We start from the raw sequence: 24,503 nt of genomic DNA, 5'->3' as shown, positions 1-24,503 counted from the left end.
TCATTGGAGTTTAGGAGATTAAGGGGAGATCTAATAGAAACTTACAAGATAATACATGGCTTGGAGAGGGTGGACACTAGGAAACCGTTTCCGTTAGGCGAGGAGACTAGGACCCGTGGACACAGTCTTAGAATTAGAGGGGGTAAATTCAGAACAGAAATGCGGAGACATTTCTTCAGCCAAAGAGTGGTGGGCCTGTGGAATTCATTGCCGCAGAGTGCAGTGGAGGCTGGGACGCTAAATGTCTTCAAGGCAGAAATTGATAAATTCTTGATGTCACAAGGAATTAAGGGCTACGGGGAGAATGCAGGTAAGTGGAGTTGAATGGCGGAGTGGACTCGATGGGCCGATTGGCCTTACTTCCGCTCCTATGTCTTATGGTCTTAAACTGTTTCTCTATCAAGATCCGTTCTTTTTATAGAAGGGAAATCAGGGCAAGGAAAACTTGAATAGCAGTTTCCTTTTCTCCTCTATTTTGGTTTCAAACATTTTATATCAAACTAACATTATATAGAATCAGTATTGAGTATCTAAAAAGCTACAAAATATGACAATGGTTCTGAAGATTACTTATTTATGGACTCATACAAGTAGAGTAAGAAGTTGATTTTCATGCAACGTTACAAACACGTCAGGCAGAAGCATTAATATGGATCATTGAAAGGGTAATAGGGATGTTGCGCATCTCTGTGTACAAATTCATTGCCAACCTGTATTAACAAGGAGAAAAAGGTATTAGTTCAAGAAATATGACATTACTATGCACACAATCCACACACCTAATTATTAACTAAATGTTTAATAATTTGTTGCATTTTAGTATTGAACACAAGATTTAAGAGAGTGACTTCAACACTGTACCAGGGCTAAAAATGAATCAAATAGTAGTTTAAGTGACTTGAGGGAGAACCTCATAACTAATGACAGATAATTTTCAAACAGTCTCCAAAGAAATCCAATGCACTACCAATATTGAAAACATGATCAGAGTAGATGCTGCTACTACTCAAATTTAAACTATGATCCGTTAAAGTTCATGTATGGAAGTGATTTTAGAATTCAGATTTATTGCTATGTAAACAAATGCTACATACAAAGCCACTTGAGATGCAAAGATAAAATAGTTTAAAATGTTTCCCTATTTTACAGGGAAGGTGGAGCAATTTAATATTCTGGATGCAAGTGGGAATATAAATTTGAATACATAATTAGTTCTGGCTACATAGTACTCGATGGAAATCGATATCGCAGTCTCAGCTTTGACTGAAATTCAACTGCTTTCATCTATGCGTTATATAGGTCTCATTTGGGAGAGACAGGATTTTATGCAAGGGTATGGCAAGACTTTCTACACTTACTTGAATTTTTGGCACAATGTAACGCCAGTTTCTGTTGAGAGTTCCAATTCTTTTCATCTCATCTTCAGTCAAGCTGAAATCAAACACCTAGAAGAGAATAACAATTACAAGATTGAGTGGAAAGAAAATAATTTTATTAACTGCGAACCAAGGTGGCAAAAACATGACAAAAAAGGACAATAAGTTTGAGGAAAAAAAGAAAGTGTGGGTTGTACAGAGAAATAATGGTATGCAGTTCAAAAGTCCTTGATTTGGGGAGACATAAACCCAATGATATTATTGTTGCATTGCTATTCCAGGAACTCAGCTAATGTTCTGGAAACCCAGGTTGAATCCGATCACCAGATGATTGAATTCAAATTCAATAATCTACCTGCATTAACAAAGAGGAATACTGAATAACCACTGCTGGTTATTGGAAAAATTCAACTGGTTAACAAATGTTCTTCAGGGAAGGAAATCTGCCACCCATAACTGATCTGACCACACATCACTCCTGACCTTCGGGCAACTGTCTGTGTGGAGTTTGTACATTCTCCCTGTGTCTGCGTGGGTTTCTTCCAGGTGCTCCGGTTTCCTCCCTCAGTCCAAAAACGTGCAGGTTAGGTGAATTGATCATGCTAAATTGCCCGTAGTGTTAGGTGAAGGGGTAAATGTAGGGGAATGGGTCAGGGTGGGTTGCTCTTCGGAGGGTCAGTGTGGACTTGTTTGGCCGAAGGGCCTGTTTCCACACTAAGTAGTCTAAATCAACGTGGCTGACTCTTAAATCTGAGTGGCTTACCAAGCAGTTAACAATCGCTTCGACAGCACATGGACTACAGCAATTCAAGACGACAGCTTATCATCTCAAGAGCAACCAAGGAGAGGCAATAAATGCTGATGGAGCCAGTAATGCCCACGTCCCATGAGTGATTACAAAAAAATGCTAAATTTTTGAATGCATGATGGCAGTTAAATTGTTGACCAGTATCCTCAGCAGTGCCAACATTCATAAATATCAAGAGTTTTTAGCAAATAGTTATTTTCTCAATGTGCTTTTTCACCTGGTGATGTTTGACCTGGTGGAATGTGTATAAGAGACAGAGGCAGAATCGGAGAGACTGGATAGTACACAGATAATCTGTCTCCAATATATGAAATCATACAGTCTGAATTAAAAAGCAGGAAATGAAAATTTCTTGACACGGTTTTAATTGTCTTGATTTATCTTTTTTAAAATAAAAAGCTAATTTTAGTACAGTGTCCTTTCAAAAATTATTTTAGTCCATGAAAGCTTTGGGTAAAATAGTCAGGTGATGGAATTTTAATTATAAACATGTTTTACACTTTAATCACTTTCCTAATAACTTTGATAATAGCTTATTACTTAGTCATTTTGTCCACATACGTTAGAGTCAGAGATATACAACATAGAAACAGACCCTTCATTCCAACTCAACCATGCTGACCAGATATCTTAAATTAATCTAGTATTATTTGCCAGCATTTGGCCCATGTCCTTCTAAACGCTTCCTATTCATATTCCCATCCAGACACCTTTTAAATGTTATTAGTTGTACAAGCCTCAACCACTTCCTCTGACAGCTCATCCCAAACATGCACCACCCGCTGCATGAAAAAGTTGTACCTTAGGTCCCATTTAAATCTTCTCCTTCTCATTTTAAATCTATGCCCTCTAGTTCTGAACTCACCCACCCCAGGGAAAAGACCTTCTCCTCTATTTCCCCTCACCATGCCCCTCATTATTTCATAAACCTCTATAACCCCTCAGTCTCCAACTCTCCAAGGAAAAGGGACTTTGCATTTACTGGCTGAAAACCATTGACTGGATTTTTAGAAGTCTGGGACAACATTTGTAGCTGCAGTTTTGAAGGTAGCCAAATATCTGCAACACCACACAATATGACCTTTACCACCATCAATTGGCACCAACTGGTCTAGAAAGCCCAGAGACAATTACCCTGAATGACTGTATCAAAAACTTTGGTTGAGAAAGGAATTTATCCCAGCCACAATCCAAACAAGTCAAAACCACCTATCCAGATGTACGAACCATGACCGTATTTAGATCATTGGTCACTTGAATGGCGCAGATCATATTTTAAGTCAATTATGAAACAGAAGAATGTAGAACACACTCATGAACATCATTGTGCCTCAAGCTCTGATCCCCGTGGTTCTCCATTATTTACAGACTGCCACGCGTGAAATTCCCCTTTATCCCAACTGTCTGTCTTCAACTAGTAAGCCAAACCTCTAACCATACTATATAGTATTTCCAACAATTCTTTTCTTGTTAAAAGTACGCTAACACAATTGATCCAACTATATTACAGCCAAGGTCCCCGTTTATCTATCTTGCTTGTTACTTGTATAGAAATAAACTTACATATTTGTCAAGCAGGATTTCTTTAGGAAACCATGCTAACTGTATGATAACACCAATGTAAGTATTGGGACCAATGGGAGGGAAACTGTAAATACAGGTCATTCTGCAATAATGTATGTTTCGTCAACATGAATTGGCAACATGATTGACAAATAGGGACACGATTTCTAACGCGAGACTTTTAAAATGTGTGTTGGCTATAGTGTTGGCAATGCAATCGTCTTAAATGCTATTTTTATTGTGCAATTTTACACAAGAACTACCTGTAGCTCAAAATCTGATCATCAAGTATAATAATTCTGTATCCAGTTCTGGTAGTAAAGAAATAGACATGTGCACATTGTTGACAGTGCTGAGAAAAGTCATTCAACTAATACGCAGATTTGGGTTAATGAAAAATTGGTTACATTTCATTCAGTAACACGTGGATAAACTGTGGAAATCATTATTAAAAGGGGCGTGGATATTAATTCGGGTATGCAGTGGTCCTATTGCAGGTGGAATGGCTTTTGTCATTCTTACCTGCCCTTTCATCACAAGATCATTAAATGGAGAACCACTGCATGTATAACAAACACAATCTTTGTTTCTATAACTAACAGAAATAGAGTTAATCTTAACATTCATAAAACAGCCACGTTACCTGAAGATTTTGGGCAATTCGTGCTGGATTGACACTCTTGGGAATGGCTACCACTCCACGTTGTACCTGCCATCTGCAGAGGAAAGGCATCTAATGAGGTTACATGAAAAGATTATGGAAAGCTTAAGAGTAAAAAAATTCAATATATTAATTCTAACTCATTGATCAATGGTGATGAGCCCTCACAGGACTGTATCATTGCCATATGAAAAACTTTCACAATTTAACATATCAGAACAGAAGAGAATCATTGTTTTTATTTAAGATATGGTCACAAATGGCAAAGTACTGGAAAAAATTCAGTAATCCTAGCAGAATCTCTGGAAAGAGAAAGAAAGAGTTAGCAATTGTGTTCCTATAATTCTTGAAGATTCATTATCAGATTCAAAAATTTAACTTTCTTTCTCCACAAATGCCATCAGACCTGCTGAGCTTTTACAGCAATTTGAGAGTGATAGTGAGACTGCGAGCAAGAGAGCCATCAGTATATCACTTGGAACATGGAACACAAATTGTATCACTCAGGTGTTTACAATTGCAAGGACTACACCCAGTGGCTGAGGGAATGGAAGGAAGCCCGGTTAACAACATTACCTACAGTTGCCAGGCAAAGCAGAAACTTTTCTCAAATGGGTTAAAGTGCATGGCATTAATAGCCATTAAGAGTCCTGTCCAATACTTTCAACTGTGGCAGTCATATCTAGACTATATATTACAATGTATTTTTCTGACAGACCACAAAAAGCTAGTTTGAAAACCCAACTGACTATAGTTAATTCTCCTTTGGGATTATTTTGATTGAACCGTTTTAATCCTCATCGCGTATACATTAATATTCTGCGGTGATGGTGGTGCAGGTAGGTTTATGGGGTAAAACCCGCTCCGTCCTCTGACCTGAAAAGATTATGGAAAGCTTTGACCGTATTGATCTTTGTCATTCTCAGTGTCCTCATGAAACCCAAGATATTAAGTTCAAGGTGTTATCACGCAATCCAGTTTTCTGCTTACCTACACTACGCTTTCCCTCTAGCTTTCCTTCCAACATCATCTTTCATAAACTACCGCTTCTTAACAAATTTCAAGTATTTCAACCTAAGTTCGTCCACCACTAATAAATATGTTACCACCTCCGACCTGAAGCAAATACTCATTTGGTTGTACATTTGTCGATCCTTTTCACCCTAAGCATCCTGCAAAAGCACCAAAGTTCAAAAGAACTGATCATTTCCTTGTTTATAATTTAGACCCTTGAGACATAGAAGCAGAATTAGGCCATTCAGCCCATCAAATCTGTTCTGCCATTTAACCTTGGCTGATGTTTCTCAAATACAATCTCTTACCTTCTCCCTGAAACCCTTGATTGTCTTACCAATCAAGAACCTGTCTTAAACCTATCTTTAATGACTTGGCCTCCACAGCCCTCTGCAGCAATGAGGTTCACAGATTAACAATCCTCTGACTCAAGAAATTCCATCTCATCTCAATTCTTCATACTGAGGCTGTCCCCTTAGGTCTTAATCTCTCCTACTAATTGAAACATCATCTTCATATCTACTCTATTCCAGGCCTCTCAGTATCCTGTAAGTTTCAAATGAATCAAACACTCTTCTAAATTCCATGAGTACTGATCTAGAGTCCTCAACCACATGTCATACAACATGACCCTCATCCTAAGGATCATTCTTGTAAACCTCCTTTGGAGGTCAGCACATCTTTCCTGAGATATTGACCCAAAACTACTCAATATTCCATATGCTGTCTGACCTGAGCCTTATACAGGTTCGACAGTACATTTCTACTCTGAATTCTAGTTCACTTGAACTTAATGTTAACATTACAGTTGCCTTCCTAACTGCCAAATTAATCTGCATGTTAACCTGAACTAGGACTCCCAAATCCCTTTGTATTTTAAAACATTCCCCCATTTAGAAATAGTCTATGTCTCTATTTTTTCTGCCAACATGTATAACCTGATCTTGTATTCCATATGCCACTTTTGTCCAATCACCCCTATACGCACCACCCTCTGCATGAAAAAGTTACCCATCAGCTCCTTTTTACATCTTTCCTCTCTCCCCTTGGCTAATCACCCTATCCATGCCCCTCACTACATTACAAATCTCTAAGTCCCAGTCTATTCAGTTTTTCCCTATAACTTAATCTTTGTGTAAAGATTTGTAGCTCAGGTGCTGGTTGTCATGGTTGTGGCTACGTTTGACTGGGACAACACAATGATCATTGGACAGCCAGAAAATTAATGGAAGCATGGCACTCAGCCACACACTCCACCAACAAGCACATTGACCTCGACCCAATACGTCAGCCACTATAATGAACAACCAGAACTGAAAGCAGCAGAAACAGAACCAAATAAATTCCAGAAGGCACTGTACAGCAGGGCTTCACAGGAAGTTTTAAAGCACTGAAGATTTAACCTGGACAGGAGACAAATCATCTGCAAATCAGCTTGGCAAACATATTCATAACTCAAATCCTCCAATCCCTACAACATCCTTGTAAATCTTCTCTGGACTCTCTCAAGTGTAACAACATCTTTCTTATAGGATGAGAATTGAATGCAATATTCTAAAAGTGGCCTATACAGCTGCAACATGACCTCTTAACTCCTTTTTACTATGTTCTGACTAATGAAGCCAAGCGTGCCAAACAACTACCCAGTTTATCTGTGAACTATGCATCTTGCACCCCCACGTCTGTTTGGCAACACACCCCAGGGCCCTGCCCTGACTTGCCTTACCAAAATGCAGCACCTCACATTTAACTAAATTAAACTCCATCTGCCACTCCTCGGCCTATTGGCCCATCTGATCAAGGTCCTCATTGTACTCTGCAGTAATTGCCTTCACTATCCACTACACCTATTTTGGGGTCATCTGCAAACTCACTAACTGTACTCATTCACATTCAAATGTTTAAATAATGACAGAAAGTAGTAGACTCTGCACGGATCCTTGTGGCACACCACTGGTCACAGGCCTCCAGTCTGAAAAAGGAACCCTCTACCACCACCTACTGTCTCCTACCTTCAAGCCAAGTTTGCCAATTGGCTAGGTCCCCCGGATCCCATGTGATCTGACTGTACTAAGCAGTCTACCACGAGAACTTTGTTGAACGCTTGTTCTTTGTTTCCCCATTAGTACTGCTCCAGCCTCATTTTCGAATGAGGAAATGTCCACTCTTGGCTCTCTCACTTTTTAAAATATTGAAACAAATTTGTGCAAATCTTCTTTCATATTACTAGCCAACTTACTCGTATTTCATCTGCTGCTTATTTCTTTAGTAGCTTTTTTAAAAGCTCTATCTAATACCTTAAATGGCAATAGAAAATAGCATGATTCAAGGAACTTAAGCTTAGTTCTTTTACCAATAGATTTATCTTTCCAAGTATTCGTTGATACAGTCCTTGCTTGTACCTGAGCATAACTTGAGCAGGGGATTTCCCATGTTTTTCAGCTATAGCTTTAATGTTGGTATCTTCAAGTAACACTGGTTCATCTGGTACTTTCCACAACCGATCAGAGGAACCAAGAGGACTGTATGCTGTCACCACTAATCCATGTTTCTGGCAATGTCCAATCAGCTCATTCTGGGCAAGATATGGATGGCATTCAATCTAATAATACAAAATAAAATGTATTTTAAGTCATGCATCACCAGGATCTATGTGTAATTGCTAGATCTAAAAACCTTAGTTTAGGTGCACAGTAAGTTGCAGGAAAACTATTTACAGTGGATATGATATTTACAGCAACTATTTATAACTTCGATTAATACAAGAGACATTGTTAGAGACTAATGAAGGCTACGTAGATAGCAGGTCTAATTCCTTCAAGATCCTAAACTGATTTCCCTCCTCCCCAAATCTATGTAATATCATAACAGGTGAGGTTTTAGATACATATCAGTATTAAACCACAAACATATATCCAACTTCCCAAGTTTCCTCCCTATTATTATTATTAACTGCTTTGCCCCATCTAGGATCAGTGAATTCACATATTCAAGTAGTCTAACTGAAGTGCTTAATACTGCTCATTAGATATTAGATTATTTGAGAGAACCCACAGCGTTGCTGAATTTTGCAATCTGAACTCTTTTTGCCATTGACAGCAATGGAAAACATTTCTATTAATCCAGTATAGTCACATGTTTTTCAAGAAATGTTTATTTTGCCAATGAATTTGGACTTGTTTAGTTTCCGCTATGCACTTATTAAGCCCTGCAAAATCTTTTTACTGGCCATTCCTTGATTTGGACTAATCCTCCTGTCACTTCATTATCAAGGTCAAAACAAACAAACAATCATGCTCGAGTGAGAATTCTTGATTGCTATATTATGCATAAACTCTATACTATCTGATAGTATTGCAGAGTTGCTTGTAGCATACCTTCGTCTTCAGTGCTGTTCCTCCTGGACTACATTAATGCTGTCAGCTGAAGATGGTATTTGATTAACCACAACACACTGATTATATAGTGACACTTACTCCCGTATCAAGCTTAAAAAATGAGATGCCAATTGACAAATATATGCAATCCTCAATTAATGCATTAATTCAGTTTCTGAAAACCACTGCATTAAGCAAAACACATTAAAGTTGATCTTCCTCTGCAGCTGTAACACTATAGGCTGCATTCTGTTCTATTATCCGGATGTGCTTACATAAGGTATGGTTTGCCTGGATAGCATGCAAAACAAAAAGATTCATTATAATCTCCGAACATGTGACAAAAATTTGATTTGATTTATTCAAGTTATTTGAATCATATTCCCACAGAAGCGCATAAATATGCACTTGTACCTGGGTTTGCAGCAGTGACCATGATCATTAGTAGCGAGTGTTGATTTTACTGATTTATTAGTTTCTCATGTCACTTTTTAGGGATTTTGTATCTTAATAAATAAATACCTCAACCAGAAACCATGGATGAACTAGGAGATCTACTGTTTGGTAAAGTCCAGGTCTGAGGCGTACAAGTCAAATAACCCTGACCTATACAGAAAATCCAGGTATGATCTTTGAGGGTCATCAAATATGCCACGAGATAATACCAAGCTAAGCTTGAGATACAGACCAAGCAGATGGGTATCCGTTATTTGTGGCAAGGCTTTACACAACATATTGGACTACGAAGCAAAGTCAAACAGAATCGTGACAACAGTATATCTTTACCCAACAAGCTCAATGCTTGCTTTGAACAGAAGGTCAGTGAAATGATATCACCTATCTCAACAGCATCGGATGCACGTGTACTGATGGTCACCACTGCAGACATTAGATTTGCTTTCTTGAGAATGAACAGACAGCGACTGGCCCAGACAGAGTGCCTGGCTGTGCAATCAGATCCTATGTGAACCAGATGGAGAGTGTATTTGCAAACATCTTTAACCTCTTCTTAATAGGATTTGAAGTCCCCACCTGCTTCAAGGCCACTATCATCCCGATGCCAAAGACAGATCATGCAGCGTGCCTCAAATGCCTAGCAGCTGACTTCCATAATTAGAAGGTTAATCATGGCTGACATCAACTCCAGCGGACTAAATTGACTTGATCCTTTGCAATGCTCTTACTGACAACAGGGTCATAACAGACACCATCTCCCTTGTCCTACACTCATCCCTGGAACATCTGGAAAAACAAGGGTAACTACATCAGGCACCCACATATTGACTACAGTTCTGCCTTCAACACCATAATTCCAATAAAAGCTGATTTCTAAACTCGGAGACCCAGGTCTCTGCTCTCCACTCTAACTGGATACTCAACTTCCTGACCTATGTTCTACAATGAGTAAGAATAGGCAACATCATCTCCTCCTCCATAACCCTCAACACCATTGTCTGACAAGGCAGTGTACTCAGTGTCCCCAACATACCCCTTATACACTCAGCTGTTTGGCCAAATTCTGCCCCAACTCCATTTATAAATTTACTGCCACCATTGTAGGTTGGATCTCAAAAATGAGGAGACAGAAAACAGGCAAGAAATTGTATGCTGAGTGGCATGGGTGAAGGCAACAATTTCTCTGGCAATGTCAGCAAAATGAAGGAGCTGGTCAGGAAGAGGAGTGGAGGGCATGCCCCTGTCAGCATCAATGGTAGGGATAATGATGATGGACAGCATCATGTTCCTGCGAGTGATGATTACCTGGTCCACCCATATTGACATAGTGGCCAAGGAAGCACAAGTACTTCCTCAGGAGGCTCAGGATATTTGGTATATCTCAGACTCTTATTAACTTTTATAGATGCACCATAGAAAGCATCCTATCTGGGTGCATCACAGTGTGGAATGGCAACTGCTCTTCTCAAGACCGCCAAGAAACTATAGAGCCATGAACATAGCTCAGTCCATTATGCAAACTAACCTTCCATCCATTGATTCTATCTATACTTCCACGGCCTCGGGAAAGCAAACAACATAATCAAAGACCCCTCCCACCCCAGTTGCACACTCTTCCATCAGGCAGAAGATATAAAAGTTTGAATATGCTTACAAACAGTTTCAAGAACAGCTTCTCCTCGGGCTGCTTTCAGACTTCTGAATGGACCTCTCAAATGTTATTTGGGATCATTCTCTGCACTTTTCTGGGGCAGCATTCTGTACTCTGGTCTGCTACCTCGATGGGTTTTGAATGGTACGATCTGTCTGTATGGCATGCAAAATATCACTCTCTCCTGTATATGTGACAACAATTAAATCAAAAGAGGATTTCGATCTGTGAAAAGTCTATCTTATTCTTAGGTTTAATCTGTTTTGCTTTCAGAGTTCTGCTTCACTCATTATCTGAGCAGCTTTTCTAGAGTCTCACCTTTTTGACCATATAAATCTAAGATTAATTATGAGTTTAAAACTAACAGTCACATTTTCCACTAATCTGTGGAGATCTTGAATGAAATGATATGGATTTTCCTGAAGGAACTCTTCTATTAAATCTTGCTTTTTCCAGAATTTTATTTGCTTGGAGATGAATTATGAAAGGCTTTCAGTACATAGTCACAGAGACGTACAGCACAGAAGCAGATGCTTTGGTCCAACTTGTCCATGCCAACCAGATATCCTAACTTAATCAACATTTGGCCCATATCACTCCAAACCCTTCCTATTCAGGTGCCTTTTTAAATGTTATATTTGTACCAGCCTCCAACACTTTCTCTGGCAGCTCATTGCATACATGCACCATCCTTTGCATAAAAACATTGCCCCTTGGGTCCCTTTTAAATCTCTCCCCTCAAACCAATGCCCTCTAGTTGTGGACTTCATCCCCCCTACAAACCATGGAAAAGACCTTATCTATTTACCCTACCCATAATGATCTTATAAATCTCCATAAAAAAATCACCCCTCAGCCTCTGACACCCCAAGCAAAATAACACTAGTCTATTCAGTTTCTCTCTATAGCTCAAACCTTCCAACCCTGGCAACATTGTTGTAAATCTTTCAAGTTTCACAGCATCCTTCCTATAGCAGGGAGACCAGCATCTCACACACAAATCCAAAAGTAGCCTAACCAATGCCCCGAACAACCACAACATAACCTCCCAATTCCTACACTCAATACACTGACCAATAAAAGCAAGTATACCAAATGCTGCCTTCTCTATGCTGTCTACCTAAAACTTCACTTTCAAGGAACAATGAACCTGCATGCCAAGGTCTCTTTTTTTCAGCAACACACCCCAGATCCTTACCATTACGTGTACAAGTCCTGCCCCGATTTACCTTTCCAAAATGCAGCACCTCACATTTAGCTAAAACTAAATTCAATCTGACACGCCTATCTATTGGCTCATCTGATCAAGATTCCATTGTACTCTGAGATAGTCTTCTTTCCTGTCCACTACACCACTTAATTTGGTATCATCTGCAAACCTATACTAACCGTATCTCTTATGTTCACATCCAAAAGAAGAAAAACAGTGCACCCAACACTGATCCTTGTTCTATCTTCAAGCCAGTTGTGGATCCAAATGGCTAGTTCTCCCTGTATTCCATGTGGTCAAACCTTGCTAACCAGTCTATCATGAGGAACCTTGTTGAACGCCTTACTAAAATCCATATAGATCACATCCACCACTCTTGGACTCATTAATCCTCTTACTTTTTCAAAAAACTCAATCAAGTTTGTGAGACACGATTTCCCACACACAAAGTCATATTGAATATCCCTAATCAGTATGTGCCTTTCCAAAAACATGTAAATCCTGTCTATAGTTCCTTAGCTTTTCCTTATCACTTTTCTTACGTTAGCTAACTACTAAGTCTTCTGGCACCTCACCTGTGACTATCGATGATATAAATATTCTAAGCAAGGCACCCAGCAGTCACTCCCCAAGCTTCCCACAGAGTTCTAGGGTACACCTGATCAGGTCCTGGGGACTTATCTACCTTCATTGTAAGTTGTCCACCACCACCTCCTCTGTAATATGGACATTCTTCAGGATGTCACTATTTTTTCTCCCCCACGTTTTATGTCTTCCATATCCTTCTCCATAATAAACACGGTCACAAAATACTTGCTTAATATCTCCCCCATCTCCTGCAGTCCCACACTTACGCTGCCTTGCTGATCTTTGAGGGGCCCTTCTCTCCCTAGTTACCCTTCTATCCTTAAATATATTTATATCATCACTTTGGATTCACCTACCCCTATTTGCCAAAGCTATGTCATGTCCCCTTTTTGCCCTCCTGATTTCCCTCTTCAGTATAGCCTTTATACTCTAGGGATTCACTTGATCGCCACTATATATACCTGACATACGCTTCTTTTTATTGACCTAAACTTCAATTTCTGTAGTCATCCTGCGTTCCCTACATCTACCAGCCTTACCCTTCACCATAACAGGAACATACTATCTCTGGACTCTGATTATCGCATTTTTGAAGACTTCCCATTTTCCAGCTGTCCCTTTACCTGCAAACATTCACCTCTAATCAACTTTTGAAAGTTCTTGCCTAATACCGCCAAAAATTGGCCTTCCTCCAATTTAGAACTTCAATTTTTAGATCCAGCCTATTCTTTACTGTCCACTATTTTAAAATTAATAGAATTATGGTCACTGGCTCTAAACTGCTTTCCCACTGACACCTCAGTCATCTGTTCTGCCTTATTTCCCAAGAGGAGGTTAGGTTTTGCACCTTCTCTAGTGAGTATATCCATGTATTGAAACAGAAAATGTTCTTGTACACAAATTCCTCTCCATCTAAACTCTTAACACTATGGCAGTCCCAGTCTAAAATCCCCTACCATAACCACCCTATTATTCTTACATATAACAGAAATCTCCTTACAAATTTGTTTCTTAATTTCCCGCTGACTATTTGGAGGTCTATACTATAATCCAAATAAAGGTGGTCATCCCTTTCTTATTTCAATTCCACCCAAATAACTTCCCTGGATGTATTCCCAGAAATATCCTCCCTAAGTACAGCCATAGTTATGTCTAATCAAAAGTACCACTCCCCACTACTCTCGTCACCCCACCCCCTCCTTCCTATAGCATCTATACCCTACAATAGTAAGCTGCCAGTCCTGTCCATCCCTGAGCCACAATTTTGTAATTGCTATGATAGTCCAGTCCGTTTCCAACTATGCAGAGTTCATCTACCTGACCCATTCGGCCTCTTGCACTGACATAAATGTACTTTAAAATCAGTCCTACCTCATTCTCAGCTTTGTTTCTGCCTGCCCCAACTGTTTGACTTGCTCATTTCCCCAAATTACCATTCTCAGACTGATCTCGTTCCTCACTATCTCCTCAGGACCATCTCCCCTTGAGAATATTCTGCATTCTCTCAGATATCCTTGATCCTGGCATCAGGGAGGCAACACACCATTCTGATATCTCACAGTCGACTGCAGAAATGTCTGTGCCTCTGACTAGAGTCGCCTATCACAATTGATTGCTACGAACTTGACATACTGTTCGTTGAGCTGGGAATTCAAGTTGCAGACGTTTCGTCCCCTGTCTAGGTGACATCCTCAGTGCTTGGGAGCCTCCTGTGAAGCACTTTTTGATGTTTCCTCTGGCATTTATAGCAATTTGTATCTGCCACTTCCGGTTGTCAGTTCCAGCTGTCCGCTGCAGTGGCTGGTTTATTGGGTCCAGGTCGATGTGCTTATTGATTGAATCTGTGGGTGAATGCCATGCCTCTAGGAATTCCCCGGCTGTTCTCTGTTTGGCTTGTCCTATAATAGTAGCGTTGTCCCTTTAGAACTCATGCTGCTTGTCATCAGTGTGTGGCTACTAAGGGTAGCTGGTCGTGTCGTTTCGAGGCTAGTTAGTGTTCATGGATGCGGACCGTTAGCCGTCTTCCTGTTTGTCCTATGTAGTGTTTTGTGCAGTCCTTGCGTGGGACTTTGTACGCTACATTGGTTTTGCTCATGCTGGGTATCGGGTCCTTCGTCCTGATGAGTTGTTGTCTGCGACAGGGGACGAAACGTCTGCAACACAAATTCCCAGCTCGGCGAACAGAACCACAACGAGCATCCGAGCTACAAATCTTCTCACAAACTTTGAACTTGACATACCCCTCGTTACAAGAGAGCCAGTCTCAATACCAGAAACCTGGCTTTCAGTGCGACATCCTAGAGCGAATTATACAATGAATGGAAGAGCCTTGGGAAAAGTTGATGGGCAGAGAGATCTGGGAGTGCAGGTCCATTGTACCCTGAAGGTTACTGCACAGGTGGATAGAGTGGTCAAGGAGGCATATAGTATGCTTGCCTTCATTAGACGGGATATTGAGTATAAGAGCTGGCAAGTCATGTTAAAATTGTACAAGACATTGGTTCGGCCCCATTTAGAATATTGTGTACAGTTCTGGTCGCCACATTAACAAAAGGATGTGGACGCTTTGGACAGGGTACAGAGAAGGTTTACGAGGATGTTGCCTGGCATGGAAGGTGCTAGCTATGAAGAGAGGTTGAGTAGGTTAGGTTTATTTTCACTAGAAAAAAGGAGATTGAGGTTTACAAAATCATGAAGGGTGTAGACAGGGTGGATAGGGACAAGCTTTTTCCCAGGGTGAAGGATTCAATAACCAGAGGTCATGCATTCAGGATGAGAGGTGGAAAGTTTAAGGGGGATACATGCGGCTTCACAGAGGATGGTGGGCATTTGGAACGTGTTGCCAGCAGAGGTGGTAGAGGCAGGGACGGTAGATTCATTTAAGATGTGTCTGGACAGATGCATGATTAGGTGGGGAGCACAGGGATACAAATGCTTAGGAATTGACTGACAGGTTCAGACAGTACATTTGGATCGGCTCAGGCTTGAAGGGCCGAAGGGTCTGTTCCTAGGCTGTAAATTTTCTTTGTTCTTTATTCTCCTGAGAGTCCATCACCTTCTTCATTTTCCAAAACAGCATACTTGTTTGAGATGGGGATTGCCACAGGAGACTCCTGCACGATCAGCCTCCCTTTTCTGGAAGTAACCCACCTACCTGAATCTGCAGTTATCTCCCTTCCTGCAATTGCCATCCATCACACCCCCAGCTCCTGTAAATTCCTTACTGCCTCTAATTGCTGTTCCAACCGATCCATGCGAGCCAATAATATTCGCAACCAAACACTTCCTGCAGACATAATCATCAGTAGCAAAAAAAAATCTTTCACATCCGACAGGAAAACTCAATTCTATGCCACCTTTACATCTTAATCTACAGACCCAGGAAATAACAATCTTATTGCTCTAAGAAGTACTGCTCCAGGTTATTACCTATGTTTTATATTTTTAAAGTTTAATCAACAGACTGATCTCAAAACAAATCAAAAAGGAATCCACTCTATTCACTATTGTAGATTAACAAAAAAAAAAATGAGGTTATACTTTAAAAAGCTCTGTGATGTGAGCTTCCCCATACAGGTTTCTCCAAGGTCAGCTGTAAATTTTGCTGCTTATTTATTTTTTGAGATGAACTCCTTACTACTGAAATATTGTAGCCTCTTTTGCAACTTCGTGAGCTACACTACCAAATATGTACAAAAGTATATTTACTTGTTCACTATGTTCGTTCATGGACACTGGCTGAATGTGGACTCGAGACTATTTCTACAGACCATTTGCACCCGATGTAATCTGTAACTGCCTTCAACTAGCTAAAACTCCAGCTCCAGGAAATTTCAAACAGTCCTGATGTTGTGTGTCCTTTTAAGTCTGAAATGATACATCACTGATGTCTTGTTGAATCTTACTAGGATGTTCTTTTCTTTCGTTTGACTGAATTAGCTATTTGGTAGGTTTGCTGTCACCACCCTTTTTTCTAGTAGGAATCTACAAGACCTGATTGGTCTAGTATCGTAGAGGAAAACCTCTTGGTTATCTCTTAAAACCAGACTCTTGTTGAAAATAAGATGTACTCATACAAACAGAAACAAGACTGGAAAAACACAGATCTGGCGGCATCTATTAACGTTTTGAGTCCAATATGACTTATCTCCAAAATTAAACATTCATGGTTATTACATCCATAGTCAACCAAGTCTCAAAATCTTAACTTTGCTTTTCCCTCCATGCTGCTGCCAGACCTGCTGAGTTTCTCCAGCACTTTCTTTACTTATAGATTGCTAACATCTGCAGTATTTTACTTTTGTTTTATGTAGTTGTTCTATATGACTTCTACATCTATACCTACAAGTTACCTTAATATTATGGACATTTCTGTGGAGACCACCACCATTTATATGGTAGATTTTACTTCTTCAAGAATCTAAATTGTTTCCCTGACCACCTCCATGCTCTCCCTCAGCTCGTAGGACATTTTAGTGGGCGGTGCTTCGGACACTCCTAAACATTAACTCTTTCAGATCATTACACCCTGAACAACAGTATCCATTTTTTGGAAGACTGAAAGATTATATGAAAAACAAATGGAAAATGGAAATCTTGAATAAAACAAAATTAAATCAAGTCAATGATCATTCATTGTCATCACACTATCACCACGTATATTAATGACATGCTGAATTGTTTGCAGTGATTTGAGCTTGATACTATTAAAAAAAGACAAAAAATATTTTACCTGCAACACTGCAGGTTTGATAGTAGCTGTTGAAATTATGTCATCTATCTGTCGACTGTTGAAATTTGAGAGTCCAATAGCTTTAACCAAGCCCTTTTTCACTAGGGTCTCCATTGCTTTCCAAGTTTCCTTATAATCAATAAAATCATATCTTATTGTGCCATCAGGATTCTTTGGAAAAGCAATGTCACCTCGTCTGAAAACAGCAAAACATTGTATAAGTAAAATTGCAACACAAATATTGTACAAGGAACAAGCATGGCTGACAAATGTTGAGTCTTATTGGTAATTGGGCTATGTAAATGGATCACGTAACTGTTTTTGTGAAAAGAGTGGTAGTGCGAGTGGTAGTGGAAGAAAAGTATTCTGCCTAGAAGTCAGTGGTGAGTGGTGTTCCACAGGGCTCTGTTCTTGGGCCTCTCCTCTTTGTAATTTTTATTAATGACTTGGATGAGGAGATTGAAGGATGGGTTAGCAAGTTTGCAGATGACACAAAGGTTGGAGATGTCGTTGACAGTATAGAGGACTGCCGTAGGCTGCAGCGTGACATTGACAGGATGCAGAGATGGGCTGAGAGGTGGCAGATGGAGTTCAACCTGGATAAATGCGAAGTGATGCATTTTGGAAGGTCGAACTTGAAAGTCGAGTACAGGATTAAAGACAGGATTCTTGGCAGTGTGGAGGAACAGTGGGATCTTGGTGTGCAGGTACAAAGATCCCTTAAAATTCCCACCCAAGTGGACAGGGTTGTTAAGAAAGCATATGGTGTTTTGGCTTTCATTAACAGGGGATTGAGTTTAAAGAGTAGTGAGATCTTGTTGCAGCTCTATAAAACTTTGGTTAGACTGCACTTGGAATACTGTGTCCAGTTCTGGTCGCCCTATTATAGGAAAGATGTGGATGCTTTGGAGAGGGTTCAGGAGGAGGTTTACCAGGATGCTGCCTGGAATGGAGGGCTTATTTTACAAAGAGAGGTTGACTGAGTTCAGACTTTTTTCATTGGAAAAAAGGAAGGGAGGGGACCTAATTGAGGTGTACAAGATAATAAGAGGCATAGGTAGAGTTGATAGCTAGAGACTTTTTCCCAGGGCAGAAATTGTTAACACGAGGGGTCATAGTTTTAAGCTGTTTGGCGGAAAGTATAGAGGGGATGTCACCATCATCCCAGTGTCATTTACTGTGTCTTGCCTTCCACCCTGTTGCAAGGCTTCCTTTCTGTACTTCCCTCCTCTCCTTCCTTTTCCCTGTAAAGAAAATTGTTCAACACTAATTGTTCTCCTCCATGCTCCCCTATAAAGGTTGAAAGCTTTCTTTTGACTACTTGTGGATGTAGGCCACTGTTTTACACAGAGTTGAGAGAGCATGGAATGCGTTGCCAGCAGCAGTTGTGGAAGCGAGGTCATTTGGGATATTTGAGAGACTGCTGGACATGCATATGGTCACAGAAATTTGAGGGTTCGTACATTAGGGTTACCTTACATGTGGATCAATGGTCGGCACAACATCGTGGGCTGAAGGGCCTGTTCTGTGCTGTACTGTTCTATGTTCTATGAAAAGGATTTAGTCAGGACTCAATGTAAAACAGTGGCCTGCATCCACAAGTAGTCAAAAGAAAGCTTTCAACCTTTATAGGGGAGCATGGAGGAGAACAATTAGTGTTGAACAATTTTCTTTACAGGGAAAAGGAAGGAGAGGAGGAAAGTACAGAAAGGAAGCCCTGCAACAGGGTGGAAGGCAAGACACAGTAAATGACACTGGGATGATGGTGCAAGGCTAACAGGATAGGTAAAGAAATAAAGATATATCTTAAAGGAAACATAAATGCTAATAGCAGAATCAATACAAAAAACTTTTGTATGAAAGCAATGTGAGCAGTGGTTAAGGTATGAAATTGTTGAAACAAATCTAAGTATGTAACTGAACAATGGGATGACGCTTGCGCTTCATTAGAACAGTGTAAAGGCTAAAAAAGGACAGAGATTCAAATGGAGGGGAATAGTAAAATGAAAAGTGATTTGCAGCTCAACGGAGGTGGTCCGCAAACAATCATCCCACCGAACTTTGGTCCCCATAATGTGAGGGAATCCACATTATTGTAATGAACACAGGATGATAAAGTTGCAATTTCACCTGGAAGAGGATTTAAAGTCTTTTATGTTGGGAAGGGAGAAGCTAAAAGAACAGATATTGAAGCTCCAGCACTTGCATTTGAACGCACCGTGGTAAGGACAGGGGATTTTGGAAGCAACTAAAGCATGGACTAAGATATGAGGGAGCATGTTTTTTGAATTGCTGAAAGAGAAATGGGGAATTTTGTAACGCTGTCATTCTAGAGACGACAGAACATGGTTCATTGAATGTGGAAGCCGAAAGGATGGAAGGCAAGGACAAGTAGAAATGAATCATGACAACAGGAAAGAAGGGAAAGGACAATCACAAAAATGCAGGAAATCGAACAGACAGAATTGATGATCCAGGTAACTACTGTGGAGGGGGAGAAAAATAACTATTACATCATCAAACCGAAACATCAAATCTGTTGTTATCCTTAAATGTTGCCTCATTGTAAAGTATTTCCAGGATTATGTTTCTTTTTAATTTGATACTAGAAGTATTTGTCTGGAAGATGACATTGTGAGAACTGATCCAACTGGAAAGAAATGGAGAGAACAGAGAAATGGAGTGAATCTGTATAAAAAAATTGGGAGGGAGGAAGTATTCTCAAAGTATCCAAGGCCAATGGGATTATAGTAGACATTAACCACGCCTTACTCAAAAGCATGAGGCCAGTGAATCAGGTACAAATCCAGATAAGTGAGCTTCAGGTCGTCCAAGGATTTGCAGCAGGAAACTTCCACATCTTCAGGATGATGTTTAGTGTTCCACAACTTGGAGGTCACAAAAAGTTCTTCACGTCTTATCATCTACAAACAAAATGTGCATATAAAAATGAAATTTCTCTAAGGCACAGAAGTTCTAACTTTACATATCTCTATACATGTTCATCATTTTGATCAAAAGGATTTTCTCTAAATTTCAACTTGAACAAGACTAGTTCAGTTTCAGCCAGAGCATTGTGTCCAGTTTGACGTGCCACACTTTAAGGAGGTGGTGAAGATGTTAGGAGGTGCAGAAAATATTCACAAGGATAACGTTTGCATTCCTGCAACTAATTTTTTAAGATACAGTAGAGAAATTAGGACAGTGTTCCACAGAGAACACAGATGAGATTTTGTACAGCTACTCAAAATTCTGAGGGGTCTGGATAAAGTAGATAGGGAGCAAAAGGTTCCTGTTTATGAAATGCTCGAGAAAGAAGCATGTTTAGAAGAATTAGAAAAAGGTGCAAACAGTACAAGAAGAAAAGCTGCGCCTCACACAAACTGGTTAAGGTCTAAAATGCCTTACAGTGTGGGGTTGGCAGTTTCAATCAAAAAGCATTCATAAATCATATTGCTATTTGAAAAAGGAAGAATTAGCAGAATTATGGGCAGAATGAGAGAATGACACTACGCACATTGTTCAGGAGGCGGTTGAACAATCAACAGGCTCATTGAGCATATAATAAATTTCATGATTCTCTAACATGGAGTCATCTATATCTTCATTCAAAACATTTCACTTCTTGATTCATTTGTAGTGTTGTTGTGACCAGCAAACTCAGATGTAATATGAAAAGCCTGTCAACGCATGATAGAATGGGATTAACAAGGTTTTTTTAAAGAAAAAGGTGAGTTGATAATTCAAAAATTGATTGGGGTCAGAAGTTCGCAGGTAAAGGCAGGAGGTGTGGGCGCAGGTTTTGCAATTCCTGCGGTGGCTGAGGAAGGTGCCCGGAGGGGAGGGTGGCTTGTTAGGGGGCGTGGACCTGACCAGGTAGTCGTGGAGGGAACAGTCTTTCCGGAAAGCAGATGGGGTGGGATGGAAATATATCCTTCATTTCAAATTGCATTATCATCACTGTCAGATGTTGTTTGCTATGACACTACTAAATTTACCCTGCCTCTATACATAGCATTAGATATAAAGTTGCTTTGTCCTCAGTTGCTCCAGGAAACAACTATGAAAGTATTCCACAAACTCATTTTCCACACTAACTTTGTCAATTTGATTGGTCTTGTCCACACAGATTAAAGCTCTCCTTAACTATTGCACTGGAGTCTGTTACACACTAATTTCTTGTGTAATACTCTGGTCAGTAATCTAACTACCATCAGGGACCTATAAACTTCTCCCACCACCTTTTTCTGAACCTTGCCATTGCTAATTTTCACCCACATCGATTCTACTACTCATTTTTGAGCCATGACTGTTTATCACAAGTGACATATTTTATCATCAGTGCAACTCATTCTCCTTTTTCATGCTGCTTGTCTTTTCAAACTGTGGTGTATCTTGGGATAGTTATTAGCTAGCATTGGTCCCTTTGTAAACATGCTTTTTAGAGCAACTAGATGGAAACCATTTAGCTCTATTTGTCCCATAAATTCATCCATGCAAATGAACTGTTTTTCATCTTTATTTCAAAATGAATGGAATGTCAAAGTAGGGAAGTTTTACTAAAACTATAGAAGGCACTCATCAAGATTACAGCTGGAATACTGTAAATAGTTTTGGTCCTCTTATCAAAGGGAGATATACTACCATTGGGGGCAGTCCAGAAAAAGTTCTTGAGGTTTATTCCAGGTAGAGATTTTCTTTGAGGAACTGGAGTAGGTTGGACTTGCACTCATTGGAGTTTAGAAGAATGACAAGAGACCTCATCAAAACAATTTTTTTTGTAGGCTTTACAGGGGAGGTGCAAAGAACTTGTTTTCCTTTGTGGGAAGTCTAGGACAGAAGAACATAACCTAGTTAGGCAAGACATAACAAGGTTTTTTTTCCTGAGGGCATTCAATCTCTGGAGTTCTTTATCATAGACAGCTGAGAGAGTTAGAGAATTAACTATATTCATGGCTGAGATAGATAGACTAAGTCAGTATGGGAATCAAGGGTTATAGAGATAGTATGGGAAAGTAGAATTTAGGATTATCAGATTTGCTATGACTTCATTGAATGGCAGAAGACTTGATGGGCTGAATGGACGACTCCTCCTACAGTCTTCTGTTGAGAGTGAGCTTGGAAGGTAGGGGGGGTGGTACTTAGAGTACAGGGAGTGCCATTTTTCACACCTATGCTGGCCCCTTTCACTGGTGACAATCAGGCCTTGATTTGAATTTATTTGGCCAAACCCACTGGACTAGGACAAGAAAAATTTGGCATGTGCATATCAAGGGCTTCACAGCCAAACACAGGAATTCTTCACCTGAGTCTCTGTTCCATAGTTAGCAATGCTGCATGAACTAGTCAGCTTGTAATCCAAGTTGTTTGTTGCACACCTCCCACCCAGGGTTTGTGATTCGCCATCAAAAATAAACCCAAATCTGGATTCATTAATTCTACTATGTGGGTTCATCAACAGGTCTTTAAATCATACCTTATCAGTACCGACATTCTCTTTAAAAAACTCTCCAATTTCAGCTTCATTGTTGTACACTGCAGCACAGTCTATGTGACGATAACCTGTCTTTACAGCATTCCAGACAGCTGCTTTCACCTGAACAAAAACAGCAAACAAGATCATGCATTCCAATGTACGGTTCCAAGGTCCCTGCCAGCATGAATAAATCAAAGTTGAATTGTTATTTGAAACATGTTTTTAATATCCAGTGCCCATTAAGAGGAATCAGACACTTTGTGCAGTAGTTAAAAGGGAGGATCTATGTAACATATTAATGTTTGTTGATGATTCAAAGTTAGGTAGGAATGCAAAAATGTGAGGACACACAAGGTTGCAAAGGCATGAAAAACAAGTGAGGGGCAACAAGGTGGAAAGTGGAGTATACCATGGAGAAATGAAGTGAAAGATTATCCACTTTGGTCACAAGAATAGAAAAGCAGGTTTTAAAAAATCTTTTTTTTTTAAATAAAAAGGGCACAAAACCTGTAGATGCAGAGGGAACATTTTTTCGTGGTTGGGAGTCTAGAACCAGGGTTGTCTCAGGACAAGTCAAATCTTTTAGGACTAGATGAAGTATTTCTTCAAATAAAAAGTAATGAACTGTGGAATTCTCTACCATAAAAGGCTGTGGAGGCCTGGTCACTGAATATATTCAAGAGATAACTTTAGTTAATATTAACGGAATCGAGAGGTACAGAGAGAAAAACAAAGTGAGAACATTGTATTGAGATAGAGGACTAGTCATAGTCATATTGAACGGCGGAGCCAGCTGGCTTATTACTGCTCCTAGAATTTAAGTAACAGAATCTTGACCCTTAGTGTTTTAAATAAAAAAAATTAGTGCAATACTATAAATTATAGGCTTTCAGAGAAAAGTTGTAGCTGCGTTGTTACAATGTTAAAGATGAGCAACATATTTTCTTTCCAAAAAGTGAAAACTGAAGTCTTAGCTATTCATAAATCAAAATTTTTATGATAAAAGTCAAAGCAAACACCAAACGCAGTCAATCCTGTGTTCTGACAATGCAGAAACAATGAGTTAAACATGAATTACTGAAACACGGGTTAAATGTAAATTGTGAACTGCAAATTAAATGACACATTGAGTTAGTAGTTCAATCAGATTTTAGTGATCCCAGTGAGTCAGTCTTTTAAACTCCATCTTCCTCAGGCAATTTGCGCTTCTCTCCTAGGAAGGCAACAGCAGCGCACAAGCAGAGTCATCACCACAACTTACTCAACTTGGCTAGGATGGGGCAGGTGAGGACTGCAGATGCTGGAGATCAGAGCTGAAAAATGTGTTGCTGGAAAAGCGCAGCAGGTCAGGCAGCTTCCAAGGAGCAGGAGAATTAATGTTTTGGGCATAAGCCCTTCTTCAGGAAAAGGAAGGTGTGCCAAGCAGGCTAAGATAAAAGGTAGGGAGGAGGGATTTGGGGGAGGGGCGTTGGGAATGTGATAGGTGGAAGGAGGTTAAGGTGAGGGCGATAGGCCGGAGAGGGGGTGGGGGCAGAGAGGTCGGGAAGAAGATTGCAGGTCAAGAAGGCAGTGCTGAGTCTGAGGGTTGGGA

At 40.0% G+C, this 24,503-nt stretch overlaps 1 protein-coding gene across 2 annotated transcripts in view; it reads right to left on the bottom strand.

Moving 5' to 3' along the window:
* Positions 1 to 560: 560 nt before the first annotated feature.
* Positions 561 to 24,503, bottom strand: part of akr1a1b (aldo-keto reductase family 1, member A1b (aldehyde reductase)) — a 35,458-nt gene continuing 11,515 nt past the window's right edge. For both annotated transcript variants that reach the window (XM_043699112.1, XM_043699111.1), the window contains exons 4-10: positions 22,913 to 23,032; positions 20,209 to 20,360; positions 17,437 to 17,632; positions 7,825 to 8,024; positions 4,391 to 4,463; positions 1,359 to 1,445; positions 561 to 710 (exon numbers count right to left, since the gene is read on the bottom strand). In XM_043699112.1, coding sequence (XP_043555047.1) covers positions 645 to 710; positions 1,359 to 1,445; positions 4,391 to 4,463; positions 7,825 to 8,024; positions 17,437 to 17,632; positions 20,209 to 20,360; positions 22,913 to 23,032 — 894 coding nt within the window. In that variant the 3' untranslated portion in view covers positions 561 to 644. The remainder of the gene's footprint in view (positions 711 to 1,358; positions 1,446 to 4,390; positions 4,464 to 7,824; positions 8,025 to 17,436; positions 17,633 to 20,208; positions 20,361 to 22,912; positions 23,033 to 24,503) is intronic.

Source organism: Chiloscyllium plagiosum, chromosome 11 (genome assembly GCF_004010195.1).
Source record: "Chiloscyllium plagiosum isolate BGI_BamShark_2017 chromosome 11, ASM401019v2, whole genome shotgun sequence".
In the NCBI taxonomy this organism is placed as follows: domain Eukaryota; kingdom Metazoa; phylum Chordata; class Chondrichthyes; order Orectolobiformes; family Hemiscylliidae; genus Chiloscyllium; species Chiloscyllium plagiosum.
This window is presented reverse-complemented; position numbering and strand designations above follow the sequence as displayed.